The 16,177-nt window shown below is 36.7% G+C and overlaps 1 protein-coding gene across 2 annotated transcripts in view; it reads left to right on the top strand.

Moving 5' to 3' along the window:
* Window positions 1–16,177, top strand: part of YME1L1 (YME1 like 1 ATPase) — a 42,613-nt gene that overhangs the window by 25,965 nt on the left and 471 nt on the right. For both annotated transcript variants that reach the window (XM_003312492.7, XM_003312493.7), the window contains 10 exons: window positions 1,625–1,715; window positions 4,715–4,867; window positions 5,440–5,572; window positions 6,965–7,027; window positions 7,869–7,981; window positions 8,972–9,127; window positions 10,687–10,838; window positions 12,063–12,189; window positions 12,275–12,348; window positions 13,805–13,891. In XM_003312492.7, coding sequence (XP_003312540.2) covers window positions 1,625–1,715; window positions 4,715–4,867; window positions 5,440–5,572; window positions 6,965–7,027; window positions 7,869–7,981; window positions 8,972–9,127; window positions 10,687–10,838; window positions 12,063–12,189; window positions 12,275–12,348; window positions 13,805–13,891 — 1,149 coding nt within the window. The remainder of the gene's footprint in view (window positions 1–1,624; window positions 1,716–4,714; window positions 4,868–5,439; window positions 5,573–6,964; window positions 7,028–7,868; window positions 7,982–8,971; window positions 9,128–10,686; window positions 10,839–12,062; window positions 12,190–12,274; window positions 12,349–13,804; window positions 13,892–16,177) is intronic.

The following is a 16,177-nucleotide window of genomic DNA, read 5'->3' as shown; positions in this document are numbered from 1 at the left end:
ATAACTAAGCGTAGTGAAAGTAGACATCACAATTAAGGTAGATCCTTACCAAGTTTTCCATGCTAAAATGAATCAATTTTATAATTGCTATAAGACCTAAATTTATATAGAGCAAAGTAATTCAGTAGCATTTACCAGAACAGGTTTGCCATTAGGTAGTTCCTGTGACAAATGTTTACCAAATCTCAAAGAGCTTGTATAGGAATGTCATTTCCTTGCCTAGAATTTCTGAATATATGGGCACACTTATATATATAGCCTTAAAAATATTAATAAGGGCTTTTAATAACTTGATTCATTACCTTGATCCCATTAACTATTTTCCTTGATAGATCTTATGTTCCTCAAGTGGGGATTCTCTTGCCACAGAATTCGGAGAGAGAATATAGTTTATTTGAGTATTAAATTATGTTTAATCTCTTCTTTATTCCTACAACTTAAAATTGGAAATATATCTATTATTTTGACCAAATATATTTTAGTCTTCTTTTAGTACATGGATATTATCTTTCAAGTTCTCTTTTAATAAACCAGCCAAGTCTTTTTTTAACCATAAATTTCATTGAAGTTTAACAAATGCACACAATAGTGCACAAATCCATAAATTTTCACAAACTGTCTGTGTTATAAGCACCCAGCTCAAGAAATAGAACCTTAGCAGAAGCCCAGAACCTCCTTGATGCCTCCTTCTGGTTACTAACCTAGGGACAATTTCCTGTCTAATACCATACATGAATTTTCCCTATTTTTGAATTTTAGATAAATGTAATCCATATAGAATATCCTCTTTTGTATGAGGCTTCTTTTATTCAACATGTTTGTGAGATCCATCTATGTTATTTGGAGTTGAGGTTTATTTATCCTTATTGCATAGTATCCCATTATAAGAATACTACAACACGGTGCAATTACACTACTTTAGGGTGGACATTTATTTCTAGTTTTTGGTTCAAATACAGCTGGTGTGACTATTTTTATACAAGTCTCTTGGGGAACATATGTACACGCTTCTCCGGACCTAGGAATGGACAAAGCTTTGTTTTCTATTTTTTTAAATACTCTGAAAAGAAAATGCTATGTTTTTAACCATTAACTTGATTAAAACATTATTACATTTTTAATTATTTAATCAGAATAACTTTCAAAGATCATTTCAAGTCTAACAAAAAAAACATAACTTTGTTCTTTAATAAGTGTAATATTTCCTGGAAATATGCCTGGGAATTTTTCTTTGAAATAATAAGCGAATCTTGACATTAATTGGACATTTTCAGAATGCCCTTTGGCATGAAGCTATGTTTCATGTTTTAGTATGCTCCTCTCTAGGTACTTTCTTTTTAAACCTGTCCAATGTACTTGACTTTTGTTTTCTCACTGAGAAAATGAAAGTTCAGAATGATTTTTTGGGGGATAGTAAGGAGACTTTGCATAATTGGAAATAATGGTCAGGGGAAAACCCTTTGTTTTATAAGGGGCCATTTTTGTATGCTTTTTTTACTGAAACAGAGAAGGTCAGGTTAATTCCATATCCAAATTAAATTTATGATTTTCAAAAGGGAAGCCTTGATAATCTAACCAAACGTGTCCATTATCTAAAGTTATTTGGAAAATTGTGTCACTTTAGGTGGAGGAAGCTAAACAAGAATTACAGGAAGTTGTTGAATTCTTGAAAAATCCACAAAAATTTACTATTCTTGGAGGTAAACTTCCAAAAGGTAAGATATCTTTTCTTTACCATGATTTGATGGAAAAAACAAAAACAAAGAAACAAACAAAAAAAACCTATATTACTTATTTAATTTTAACTGATTAAAGTTTAAGTCTTAATTGCTATTTTACAAAATAGATGTTCATTCTGAACATACAATTCCATAGCCTTTTTTTTTTTTTTGGTAACTGCAAGTTTTTATATACTTTCAAATTTAAAGTTACAAGAATAGTACATAGAATGCTCCTCATACCCTTTACCTAGACTCACAAATTTTTAATATTTAGCTTCCTTTTTAGACCCAGGCTTGAGTGCAGTGATGCAATCATGGCTCGCTGTAGCCACAACCTCCTGAGTTCAGGCAGCCCTCCCAAGTAGCTGAGACCACAGGTACACACCACCATGCCGGCTAATTTTTGTATTTTTTATAGAGATGAGGTTACTCCATGTTGCCCAGGCTGCTCTTGAACTCCTGGGCTCAAGCGATCCACTCACTTTGGCCTCCTAAAGTACTAGGACTGCAGGCATGAGCCAGTGCACTCAACCTAGCTCCATTTTAAAAATCATTCACTTTGTCTCTTTATGTATATATAAATATAAAAATTATTTGTAAATAAATAAATTTTTAACTATTTGAGAGTAAATTGTAAATAATCACCCCAAGTGTGTATTTCCTAAGAATAAGGATATTCTTCTATATAACTCCAGAATAATATTAAAATTAGGACATTACTGGGTGTGGTGGCTCACGCCTTTAATCCCAGCAGTTTAGGAGGTGGAGGCGGGTGGATTACTTGAGAATCAGGAGTTCGAGACCAGTCTGGTCTTGAACCAGGGGCCATTGGAGTTCCAACCAGCCTGGCCAACATGGTGAAACCCTGTCTCTACTAAAAAAAGAAATTAGCTGGGCTTGGTGGCAGGCGCCTGTAATCCCAGCTACTCAGGAGGCTGAGGCAGGAGAATCGTTTGAACCTAGGAGGTAGAGGTTGCAGTGAACCGAGATTGTTCCCACTGCACTCCAGTCTGGGTGACAAAGCAAGATTCTGTCTCAAAAAAAAAAAAAAATAGGACATTTAACATACATACAAAACCATTATCAAATTTAGAGTCTATATTCAAATTTCAGCATTTGCTCCAATAGTATCCTTTGTAGTGTTGCCCTGATCCCTACCCACTTCCCTGGTTCAGGACCTAATCCAGGATCACAGGTAACATTTAGGCTTTTATTGTTTTTTTTTTTTTTTTCAAATGAAACAATGAAACAATTCCTTAGCCTTTTGTGAGGGAGTGGAGAGAAGAGGATCTTTCATGATTTTTACAGTTGCAAAGAGTACTTGCCTAATTATTTATAGAATGTTCTCAGTTTAGCTTTGTCTGATGTTTTCTCATGGTTAACATGACTTTTAATGACTTCATAGTATCCTTCTAATTTATGGTTATATCACAATTTAACCATTTATATTGAATTTTTATATGGTTTCCAGTTTTTTTGCTATTAAGAATAGTGCTGTGTTTCATCTTAATTCAAGGCTTTGCCTGCATGCTTAATTATTTCTTTAGAATAAATTTCTAGAAATGGAATTGCTGAGTTAAAGGATGACACTCCTTTTTAATGCTTGTTTTTATGCTGCCAACTATCTCCACTGAAAATACAGCAGTGTATGAAATTATTTGCAGTAACCTTTGCTAATTTAGGGTACATTTATTAAATCAGTACTTAATAATGATAACTTTAGCTAATATCACTGGCAAAAGCCTTATCAACATCATGTACTTCCTGATGCTCTAGAAAGGACCCAAGTGATGGCTTATGTGGTGTCCACGCAAAAAGGAATTAAAAAAGAGCACAATCTCAATACAATCATGAGAAAACACTGGAAAAGCCCATATCAGGAGACATTCCACATACCACCTTTACATTTATTTAAACATCACAGAGTGAATGTTTAAAACCATAGAAGTATTAATAGTTACACTCTTCCTCTTTCTAATCACAAGGAGTATTTTAAATTTGTAGAAAATTTGAGTAGTATAAATTTGTAGAAAAATCTTCAGATACCAAGATGTAATCCACAGAAATTAATATGATTTAAACCAGTTAAGTATAACTAAAACATGACAATACTAGGATAGTCTTAAAGCTATTTTTGAGCTTGAGCTTTCTTTAAAATTTTTTTTATGTTAAAATGCAGCAAACATGTATGTAAAGAAGTTTTGTTGCTTTTTTAATGTAATATGTATATTTATAAAAACATATAAATCAGGTAATTCTGTTTTTCTAATGTGAAAATCTTTGGTATTATGAAAATTTGCAAACATATGGAAAACCTTGAAAGAACAGTACAATTAACATCCATATCCTATCCACTTAGACTCAACAATTGTTAACATTCTGTCATATTTGCTTGCTGTGTTATGTGTGTATTTTTCCCCCTGAACATTTGAAAGAAAACTATAAACATCAACTACTTGACATCTAAAGACTTTATTGTACATCACCTAAGAATAAGGACAGTGTCCTAAATAAACATAATAACCTTATCCCACCAAAGAAAATTATGTCTATTTCCTTAATATCATGTACTCTCAGTCTTGTTTAAATGTTTTCACCAGATGTCTCTAGAATTTTTTGTTCTTTATGAAAAAGCATCAAATCAAGATTCACTAATTACATTTGGTTGTTTAGTCTTTTAATCTATTTTTACATGAATTTTATCTTATTTAGTGATAAATGGGTTTATATTTTTTTGCCTCAAGATTCTCCCTGTCATGTCTCTTGTTGATATGGAAACAATATTTATATAATACAGGAACATTAATTTTGGACAAGATTCTGAAGTGAACCATTAGCAGAGACGAGTACGGTTTGCTGTGTTTCAAAATATTGGTTATTGGTGTGACCTCAGCCTGAAAATTATATAAATGAATAATTATTTATTTTATAGGTTCATATTGAGGGATTTTTAAAAAATACTTTGAATCATTCTCGTTTTCATTTTCTTTTAGGAATTCTTTTAGTTGGACCCCCAGGGACTGGAAAGACACTTCTTGCCCGAGCTGTGGCGGGAGAAGCTGATGTTCCTTTTTATTATGCTTCTGGATCCGAATTTGATGAGATGTTTGTGGGTGTGGGAGCCAGCCGTATCAGAAATCTTTTTAGTACGTTTTGGTGTATCTTTGATGCAGTGCTAAATTTTGTTAAGGGAAGTGTGTATCTTACCCTTTCTTTGCTAATTACTTTTTTTCTTCCTTTTTTTAATTTCTATTTTTTGGGGCCTCCAGCTTTGCATGCTAATTAGTTTTGATTGATAGTTAAAATAGCCATTGTGGGACCTTGGTTTGGGTTACTTACTATATGAATTATCGGAAGAGCTAGTGGAAGTGCAAGATGAAGTTGGAGGCTACCAAAAATCTCTTAGTGTTTTTTCATTTTATTCATCAATTTTGTAGTATGGAATTAAGGAGTAATTAGCTTCAAACCTGATTGTATATATTTGTATAGCTGGAAAGAATGAATGAATGCCCAACTGTTTTGTTTTATATCATTTCTTTGGTATAGTTTTTTCCCTCTGAAGATACTATTTTTAAGTCAGTAAAAAATGATGTCCTTTTCTTCCAGTGAATATTTTTTGTTGGCTTTTGACAGTTTTATAGGATTTTAATATTTATCTCGTTTTGTTCAAAAATGTTGACTTTCTTTCAGCTTATTTGAATGTTTTTTATTTTCTTAGGGGAAGCAAAAGCGAATGCTCCTTGTGTTATATTTATTGATGAATTAGATTCTGTTGGTGGGAAGAGAATTGAATCTCCAATGCATCCATATTCAAGGCAGACCATAAATCAACTTCTTGCTGAAATGGATGGGTAATTGAGTCTTCTTTTTTCTTAGAATATGGTGATCCCTCCCAGCATTTGATACACGTAGAATTGATCTTATGCAAATTATTTCCATAAGGCATTTCATATCTAGAGATAGGAAAAATGTGATGTGTATAGGAAACAGAGTAGTCCCTCATGCAAGAACTCAAGACAAGCTTTTTCTCTCAGTATTGTATTGTTTTCATTACTAATTGGATATTTGAATATCAACTCATCTTATTTAATTTATGGTATTTTTCATTTATTGTTACACTTATGACAGAAAAACAATGATTTATGCCGAGACTAGTAGTCTATTTGAAGAAATACAGTTGTTTCTACATAATTTATGACTAACTTTGAGTGTTGTGGCAGATTTAAAGCTTACATCAATGTTCATAATATAAGAAGCAAGAGGTGATGTTGCTTTGAAAGAAGTATCTTAAAACTCAATATAAGACATTTTGAAACCACATAGGAAGCCCAGGAGCAAATAATTTGAATTGGTATACTTGAAAGTAATTTTTCAAAAATTAACCAGGCACCTAAGCTTTTTATATCAGGTTATCTTTTCCTGCATAGACCAGGTAATTGTGAAGGTATGTAGTCACAGATGAATTGGTGGTTTATTATCAGTTTCTTTTCTTGGCTGTTATTGGATTAATGAAGCTGGGCATGGTGGCTCACGCCTGTAATCCCAGGACTTTTGGAAGCCAAGGTGGTGGGAGGATTGCTTGAGGCCAGGAGTTCAAAACCAGCCTGGTCAAGATAGCAAGACCCTATCTCTACTAAAAATAAAAACAGTCACCGGGCACAGTAGGTCAAGCCTATAATCCTAGCACTTTGGGAGGCTGAGGCGGGTGTATTGCTTGAGGTCAGGAGTTCAAGACCAACCTGGCCAACATGGTGAAACCCCGTCTTTACTAAAAATATAAGAATTAGCTGGGTGTGGTGGCAGGCGCCTGTAATCCTGGCTACTCAGGAAGCTGAGACATGAGAATTGCTTGAACCTGGGAGATGGAGGTTGCAGTGAGCGCCATTGAACTCCAACCTGGGTGACAGTGAGACTCCATCTCCAAAAAAAAAAAAAAAAAAAAATAGTGGCTTGTACCTAGAAATTAGGGAGAAAAGATTTAAAAATAAATAAAAAATAAATTAGTCAGATATGTTGGCATGCACCTGTCATTCCAGCCACTTGAGAGGTTGAGGCAGAAGGTTCACTTCAACCCAGGAGTTTGAGGCAGCAGTGAGCTATGATCATACTGGTGCGCTTCAGCCTAGGCCACAAAGCGAGTCCTAGTCTCAAAAAAAGAAAACAAACCAGTTTTGTGTAGAGCATTTCTACATGTGTGCTGTGCTTCAGTGTTAGTAAAAGATACTATTTTTTTTCCAATATAGTTTTAAACCCAATGAAGGAGTTATCATAATAGGAGCCACAAACTTCCCAGAGGCATTAGATAAGTAAGTATTAAAAGAAGATTTTTGTGAAGTACTGTTACATGCTACAAAATTATGCTAAAAGAAGTCCGTTGCAAAAGATCACATCAACACTGTATGATTCCATTTATATGCAATATCCAGAATAAGCAAATTCACAGAGACAAATTGGGTTAGCGGTTACCAGAGGTTAGGGAGAATGGGGAATGGCTGTCATTGGATATGGGATTTCTTTGTGGGGGATGGGAATATTCTAAAATTAGATTGTGGTGATGGTTGTACAATTCTGAATGTATTAAAAACCACTATAGTATCCACTTTAAATTATGTGAATTACATCTCAATAAAACTTAAAATATTTATTTGTTATATGTCACAAAAGTTGTATGTAGAGAGGATTTTTAAAATAAATTAACTGTAGTATTATAACTAGGTTTAAAGTTACTATGAAAAAAATTTTACTGTAGAAGTTATTCGTATTTTCATTTGATCAGTAGTTTGTCACTGCCTAAGACTCTAGTCTAACATTCTGTACTTAGCAGTTGAGATGGATGTGTGGTTCTCATAATAGTTTGTTGTGGAATTATTTGTTCCTGGACTGAATTACCTGCATGCTTTTGTTTCTGAGGGGTAGGCTACCTAGGTACACACGTGTATCTAAATGAACCTTTGTTCTGCTTTCTGGTTATTGACACTGTTACTTGAGCCATGTTTTAAAGGAACTATCTGAATATTTATGTACAAAACTCCATCTGCGCTCTGGCTGCCATTGGCTTCCCAGTCATGTCATTAGGGTGTCAGTCCTGTTGAATTGGAGCTTAAATAGTTTATTAATTTATATTTTCCTTTTGCATTCTTCCTGTAGTGCCTTAATACGTCCTGGTCGTTTTGACATGCAAGTTACAGTTCCAAGGCCAGATGTAAAAGGTCGAACAGAAATTTTGAAATGGTATCTCAATAAAATAAAGTTTGATCAATGTAAGTATCAAAACAAACATTTGTCATTGCTGTAAAGTGGTAATATACCACTCACCCTGTTTGTGGTCCTTTCATGATACATGTATTAACATTAAAAGACCAGTTCATTTTTGTCTTTTTTTTTTTCCATTAGTATGTTCGTTTAAAAGTCCATTCCTTAGTGTATATCCAGGAGATTCTATTGTTTTGAACCCTGAGTCTAAAGAAAGGTTTTTTTAGAGTATTCACACAGATAATATTTGAGGATACATACATATACATACACACACACACATTTTTTTAAGATGAATGTAAAATGCAAAATAATTTTAAAAAGCTGCAGAAACAGTAACTCATGATATAGTCAGTGTGGGGCCAAAAGAGAAGAAAGCAAATTATAAAACAAAACACATGGAAATTTATTACTCACTTGAGTAATAAATGAAATTATTAAAGCTGCAGTAGTTTCAGAGATAGCTGTATCAATTCATTAAACTATACATGTTTCCTATAAGGGCAGCTTTTATGTCTAAAGTATTTCCAGATGAAATTCAGAGAAAAAGTGACTAAACTATGGCTCAGAATAGCTAGCTATTTTCTTTTTTCCCTCGGAATGTGAGGTGTTTTTTTTTTTGTTTTTTTTTTTTTTTGAGACAAGAGTTTTGCCCTTTTTGCCCAGGCTAGAGTGGAGTGGCACAATCTTGGCTTACTGCAACCTCCACCTCCCGGGTTCAAGTGATTCTTCTGCCTCAGCCTTCTGAATAGCTGGGATTACAGGTGCATGCCACCATGCCCAGCTAATTTTTGTATTTTTAGTAGAGATGGGGTTTCACCATGTTGGCCAGGATGGTCTCCAACTCCTGTCCTTAGGTGATCTGCCTGCCCCAGCCTCCCAAAGTGCTGGGATTACAGGCATGAGCCAACGCACCCAGTTGGAATGTGAGTTCTTTGTGAAGAGCTTTCTTTTACCTGTTTTAGACTTATTAACGTTGTGTTGTCTTTTTACATTAGCCGTTGATCCAGAAATTATAGCTCGAGGTACCGTTGGCTTTTCCGGAGCAGAGTTGGAGAATCTTGTGAACCAGGCTGCATTAAAAGCAGCTGTTGATGGAAAAGAAATGGTTACCATGAAGGAGCTGGAGTTTTCCAAAGACAAAATTCTAATGGGTAGGTTTCCTTTCTTTTTTTTCTGTCTTTTACTTTTCATTGTGTTAGATAATTCATTTAGGGGCAAATACTCTATTCAAACAGCTAAAGCCATGGCTATGTTGAATCTAATCTTACTCTAAAACTTCAGTGTCTGGGTTTTCAAGATTTGTAATAAATGATTTTACAAAATTCCCAACTTAACATCAAACAAATGCCATTAAACTGTAACATTTTCTTGACAATAATCTTGTCAGTGATACAGAACTGATTTTATAGTGTACCACATTTATTAGTTTTGTCTCTTTCTTAGAAAGAGACTGGAAAGCTTTAGAAAGTGATGGGAACATGAAAATATATACTTGACAACACCACAATTTGGCATCTTATGAAACAAATATATTCTAGTTGCTTATGTAATTATATAGTTAAACTGGTAGTGGGGAGATGAGGCACGTATACATTTCCTCTTGTCAGACATTGCTGCGAAAAAGGATACTTAACTTTATTCTGTGCTTAATTTCGATTTTAAATCTTGGATTGGCTTAAAATCACATTAGTTATGATATTCTTGTTAAATTGGAAGTTTATTTTATAGAAATAGAAATAAGTTTTCCCTTTTGAATTAAGATGATAGTTTTGACAGTTTTGGTTTTCAGTTAAATTGTTAAAGTTTGTATGTGTTAGGAATGAATTCTGCCCATTTTAAAAAACTTTGTAGACTGGGCGTGGTGGCTCACACCTGTAATCCCAGCACTTTGGGAGGCCAAGGCAGGAGGACTGCTTGAGCCCAGAATCGTTGGAGTTCAAGATCAGCTGGGCAACATAGCAAGACTCCATCTCTACCAAAAATTTTAAAAATTAGTTGGGTGGGGTGGCATGCGACTGTGGTCCCATCTACTTGGGAATCCTAGGTGGGAGGATTACTTAAGTCCAAGAAGTTAAAGCTACAGTGAGCCATGATCATGCCACTGTACTCCAGCCTGGGTTACAGACCCTGTTTAAAAAGAAACAAAATTACTAAAAATTACTAAAGCTAGGTGCAGTGGCACATGCCTGTAATCCCAGCACTTTGGGAAGCTGAGGTGGGTGGATTGCTTGAGGCTAAGAGTTCAAGGTTAGAGTGAGCTATAATAAGAATGACTTTAAGGAGAATGAGTTTTTTGTTTTATAATATTAATCCCATATCAGATACATTCACCTCTCAGTATCCACTGAAGGGGTGGGGATTGGTTCCAGGACCCGTGTGGATACCAAAATTCAGGGATGCTCAAGTGTCTTTTATAAAATGGTGTACTATTTGCATATACCTACATAATTCTGTATACTTCAAATCATCTCTAGATTACTAATACAATATAAATGCTCTGTAAATAGTTGTTATAATGTATTTTTTTTCATTTGTATTATTTTTTATTGTTCCTCTTCCCCATAGTTTTAATCCTTATTTGGTTGAATCTATGGATGCAGAATCTGCTGATAGGAAGGGTGGAGTGTATTTGATTTGCAGGCAAGAATGTGTTTTGTTGATTTAAATATACCTTTCTAATGGAGTATTTACTCAATTAAATTTATCTTAGGGCCTGAAAGAAGAAGTGTGGAAATTGATAACAAAAACAAAACCATCACAGCATATCATGAATCTGGTCATGCCATTATTGCATATTACACAAAAGATGCAATGCCTATCAACAAAGCTACAATCATGCCACGGGGGCCAACACTTGGACATGTAAGTTTTTTGTAGTGTCTCGCCCTGTCACCCAGGCTGGAGTGCAATGGCGCGATCTCAGCTCACTGCAACCTCTGCCTTCCGGATTCAAACGATTCTTTCACCTCAGCCTCCCAAGTAACTGGGATTACAGGTGCCCACCACCACGCCCAGCTAATTTTTGTAATTTTAGTAGAGATGGGGTTTCACCATGTTGGCCAGGCTGCTCTAGAACTCCTGACCTCAGGTGATCCACCTGCCTCAGTCTCCCAAAGTGCTGGGATTACAGGCGTGAGCCACCATGGCCTGCCTAATTCTTAAATATCTAATTACTCCGCTGCCCCAAAAGGGAAAACATTATGTTTTGTAGTAACTGATTCAGTAGTTTCTCTAAGATTTTTATCATTTAGTACAAGTTTATCAGATCTTTCAACATTGTAGATGTTTAAAAAATTTCTATGCACCTGGGGAGAAAACAGTCCTATTGCAGCATTATCCACCTATTGTTGTTGCTTTATAAAGGATGTTTTTATTCTCTAATTGCTGGTTTTTCATCAGTCCCCTGATGACCAGCTTTCAGCAACATGGTATAAAGTACTTTAGTGAGAGCTAAATGATAATTCTGGTTTGTATTTTTTTATTTTGCCCAGTCTTACGGTGCTGAAATTCTGGTTTTTAATGTAACTATATCAGAACTGTATCTGAATTTTTTTTTAATTTTTATTTTATTTTATATTGATGGAGTCTCGCGATGTTGCCCAGGCTACTCAAACTCCTGGGCTCAAGTGATCCTCACACCTCAGCCTCCTAAAGTGCTGAGACTACAGGTATGAGCCACTGCACCCAGCCTGTATCTGAATTTCTTTCATTACATTTTATTTTATTTTAATTTGGTTTTATTTTATTTATTGTATTTTATTTTTGAGATGGAGTTTCACTCTTGTTGCCCAGGCTAGAGTGCAATGGCATGATCTCAGCTCACTGCAACCTCTGTCTCCTGGCTTCAAGTGAGTCTTCTGCCTTAGCCTCCCAAGTAGTTGGGATTATAGCCATGCACCACCATGCCTGCCTAATTTTGTATTTTTAGTAGAGACAGGATTTCTCCATGTTGGTCAGGCTGGTCTCGAACTCCCAACCTCAGGTGATCCACCCACCTCGGCCTGCCAAAGTGCTGGGATTCAGGCGTGAGCCACCGCACCCAGCCTCTTTCCTTATTTTTTATCTGATTAATTTTTAATTGTCTAGGTGTCCCTGTTACCTGAGAATGACAGATGGAATGAAACTAGAGCCCAGCTGCTTGCACAAATGGATGTTAGTATGGGAGGAAGAGTGGCAGAGGAGCTTATATTTGGAACCGACCATATTACAACAGGTTAGCTTTAAAGAATGGCTTTAGTTCAAATTATATGTGGTCTTAAAGATATGTTTTAAAATGGTACGTTTTTATTTTATTTTAGGTGCTTCCAGTGATTTTGATAATGCCACTAAAATAGCAAAGCGGATGGTTACCAAATTTGGAATGAGTGAAAAGGTAATAGATTTTTTTAATCCTTTTCATGTATCAAATTATGTGTCAAGTGTTGATTTGAGAGATGGTTCTGATTATAAATTGGTAATATTCACTTTTTCTCTCTCTCACTCCAAATGGATTTGAGGCTCTTTATTCTGAACATTGTTATTCTCTGAATAAAGAAAATGGACCTTCTCTTAGCTGCTGAGAATGAGCTGCCCAGATAGTAACTATTACTTCACGAGTTAATTAAGTGATAAAGCAAGGTGAATTCCTTAGCTTTTCCATGTGGCATGAAAGAGTCTACTTTCTAAGTTTGGTTACTTTACTGTTTCCCTCTATTTCATATTTTCATCTTGTCATTGTTCTTGAAGCACTACTATACTCTGTGAATTATGGATTTCTATATTTGAAGTAGCTGCCAAGGTTTTTCAAGAAAGTACTGAGAACCAGACTTAAAATGATTTTAGGCTGGGCACTGTGGCTCACACCTGTAATCCCAGCACTTTGGGAGGCTGAGGAGACTGTATTGCTTGAGCCCAGGAGTGAGTTCTGGACCAGCCTGGGCAACATGGCACAACCCCATCTCTAAAAAAATACAAAAATTAGCCAGGTATGGTGGTGTGTGCCTGTAATCCCAGCTACTTGGGAGTCTGAGGTGGGAGGATTCTCTGAACCCAGGAGGTCGAGGCTACAGTGAGTCCACTGCACTCTACCCTGGGTGACAGAGCAAGACCCTGTCTCCAAAAAAAAAAAAAAAAGATTTTAAATGTTCTATCTTGCTCATACTTTTACTATTTTGATCTTAGTGTTTTTTTGTTTCTTTGTTTTTGAGACGGAGTCTTGCTCTGTTGCCCAGGCTGTAGTGCAGTGGCGTGATGTTGGCTCACTGCAGCTACCACCTCCCGGGTTCAAGCGATTCTCCTGCCTCAGCCTCCCAAGTAGCTGGGATTACAGTCACCTGCCACCATGCCTGGCTAAATGTTAGTCTTTATACTTTCAGAAGAATGTGGAAATTTCTTTGCCCTCAAATGCAGTTTTTATTTTTATTTTTTTTGGAGACGGAGTCTCGCTCTGTCACCTAGGCTGGAGTGCAGTGGCGCAATGTCAGCTTACTGCAACCACCGCCTCCTGGGTTCAAGCGATTCTCCTGCCTCAGCCTCCTGAGTAGCTGTGGTTACAGGCACGTGCCGCTATGCGCAGCTATTTTTTGTGTTTTTAGAAGAAATGGCGTTTCTCCATGTTTCCAGGCTGGTCTCTAACTCCTAACCTCAGGTGATCCACCCTCCTCGGCCTCCCAAAATCCTAGGATTACAGGTGTGAGCCACTGTGCCCGGCCTCAAATGCAGTTTTCTATTGTACTTCTTTCTTGTCCCCCATATATTTGTTTCCTTATATATAGGATAGTATTTTCTCTTTCAAATTTGTTGGTGTTTGGGGGTTTTCTGTTCAATTACTTTCTTCCTTTTGGTTTTAGCTTGGAGTTATGACCTACAGTGATACAGGGAAACTAAGTCCAGAAACCCAATCTGCCATCGAACAAGAAATAAGAATCCTTCTAAGGGTAATAATATTTTTTGTGCTTATTTATTTTCTTAGGAACAATGTGCTTAAATAGTCAGGTTCTTAAAAAATAACAGCTGAAGGCCCTCTGTTCACTAGAAACATCATTTTATAAAATAAAGATAATAGTCACCATGGTGTCTGGGGAAAAAATTAAAAATAAAGATAATAGGTGCAGCATTTCAGCAATGATTTAAATGTTATTAAGGCACCTCTCTGTTCGTGAACCTGGACACGGGCTAAGAACAGTTCTATATTGCATGGTTGTAAAAATTCAATTCTCAGGGTGAGGGACAAAATAACTACATATTAGGTATCAGGTACAGCGTACACTATGTAGGTATGGATACACTAAAATCCCAGACTTTACCACTATACAATTCATCCATGTAACCAAAACCACTTGTACCCCATAAGCTGTTGAAATAAAATATATATATATAATTTTATATGTATATAAAATTCAATTGTACTTTAGCTGCAAAACTGTAAGAGGTAATAGAATGGGAAGAGTATTGTTTATTGAGTCTTTGACATGTATTCAACAAATAAATTTTTTTTTTTATGGAGTCTCATTCTGCTGCCCAGGCTAGAGTGCAGTGACATGATCTCGGCTCACTGCAACCTAAGAAATAAGTTTAGTAGGTGTTTTATTGTTGGTTTTTTGTGGGTTTTGTCATTTTTTTTTTAAGGGGATGGGTCTTGCTATATTGCCCAGGCTGGACTTGAACTCCTGGGCTCAAGTCAACCTCCCAAGTAGCTGGGGCTACAGGCACACACCACTATGCCTAGCTCTATGATTTCAGTTTTTTGTTTTTGTTTTTTCTTTTTTTTTTTTTTTTTTTTTGAGACAGAGTTCTGCTCTTGTTGCCCAGGCTGGAGTGCAGTAGTGCTATCTCGGCTCATTGCAACTTCCGCCTTCTGGGTTCAAGTGATTCTCCTGCCTCAGCCTTCTGAGTAGCTGGGATTACAGGCGCGTGCCACCATGCCTGGCTAATTTTTTGTATTTTTAGTAGAGACAGGGTTTCACCCTGTTGGCCAGGCTGATCTCAAACTCTTGACCTCAGGCGATCCACCCACCTCGGCCTCCCAAAGTGCTGGGATTACTGCGCCCGGCCCAATTTCAGTATTATATATGTTGAATTTGAGGCATCTTAGTTGGAAATAGATGTGGGAACTTAGTGGAGAGATTGGTTATGTATTGCATTTGAATGTTGAAGCTACCCATTCATGAAGGCAGGTATTTTTTTTTTTTTTTTTTTTTTTTTTGAGACAGCATCTTGCCCTGTCACCCAGGCTGGAGTGCAGTGCTGTGATCTTGGCTCATTGCAACCTCTGTCTCCCAAGCTCAAGTGATCCTCCCACCTCAGCCTCCTGAGTAGCTGGGACTATAAGCGCATGCTGCCATGTCTAGTTAATTTTGTTATTTTTTGTAGAGAGCATTTCACTATGTTACCCAGGCTGGTGTCGAACTCCTGGGCTCAAACGATCCACCTGCCTTGGCCTCCCAAAGTGCTGGGATTACAGGTGTGAGCCACCGCACCCAGCCAGGCAGGTTTTAAGGGTAAGACTGACCAGCCTGGGCAACATGGCAAAACCCCATCTCTACAAAACATAGAAAAATTAGCTGGGCATGGTGGTTCATGCCTGTAGTCCCAGCTACTTGGGCTGAGGTGGGAGGATCACCTGAGCCCAGGGAGGTTGAAGCCATAGTGAGTTGTGATTGCCTGACTTCACTCCAGCCTAAGCAACAGTGAGACTGAAAAAAAAATAGAGAGAGAGAGTGACAGAGCTGAGTGCCAAAGTCTTTAGTGAGTAAGGACTATGTTTGTTAGATGGCACAATGAAGACGGTTGGATAGCTCCATAGTCAAATGGCCTGGACTTCAACAGAATAGGAAGAGTGCATTATATAAGAGGGTAGGTTAGTAATGGTCTGAAAGAGGTAACGGGAACAATGAGCTCAGCTGTTTACTGTGAAGTAACTAGGGTAAACATGAACAAATAGCACTTGAGAGGGCTTAGGGAATGCATTCTCCACAGGAGGGACCATGGGTTTGATTATTTCAAGGAAGTAGAGGGAATGCTTTAGAGTAGTTAAGGGTACAGAAAGTTTGTATGATGGAAAGGTTTAGAGAGTGTTATAGAAGAGGTGGTCTCTGCCTTCTCAGGTGTTTATTCTCTTTTCCTCACTATTTATGTGATAATGCACAAATTATCTCTACTGTAGAATCAAGATTCTACATGATTTTATAAATATAAACAGATTTCATATTTTTTAGGGTACA

This window comes from Pan troglodytes, chromosome 8 (assembly GCF_028858775.2).
Source record: "Pan troglodytes isolate AG18354 chromosome 8, NHGRI_mPanTro3-v2.0_pri, whole genome shotgun sequence".
NCBI lineage: Eukaryota > Metazoa > Chordata > Mammalia > Primates > Hominidae > Pan > Pan troglodytes.
This window is presented reverse-complemented; position numbering and strand designations above follow the sequence as displayed.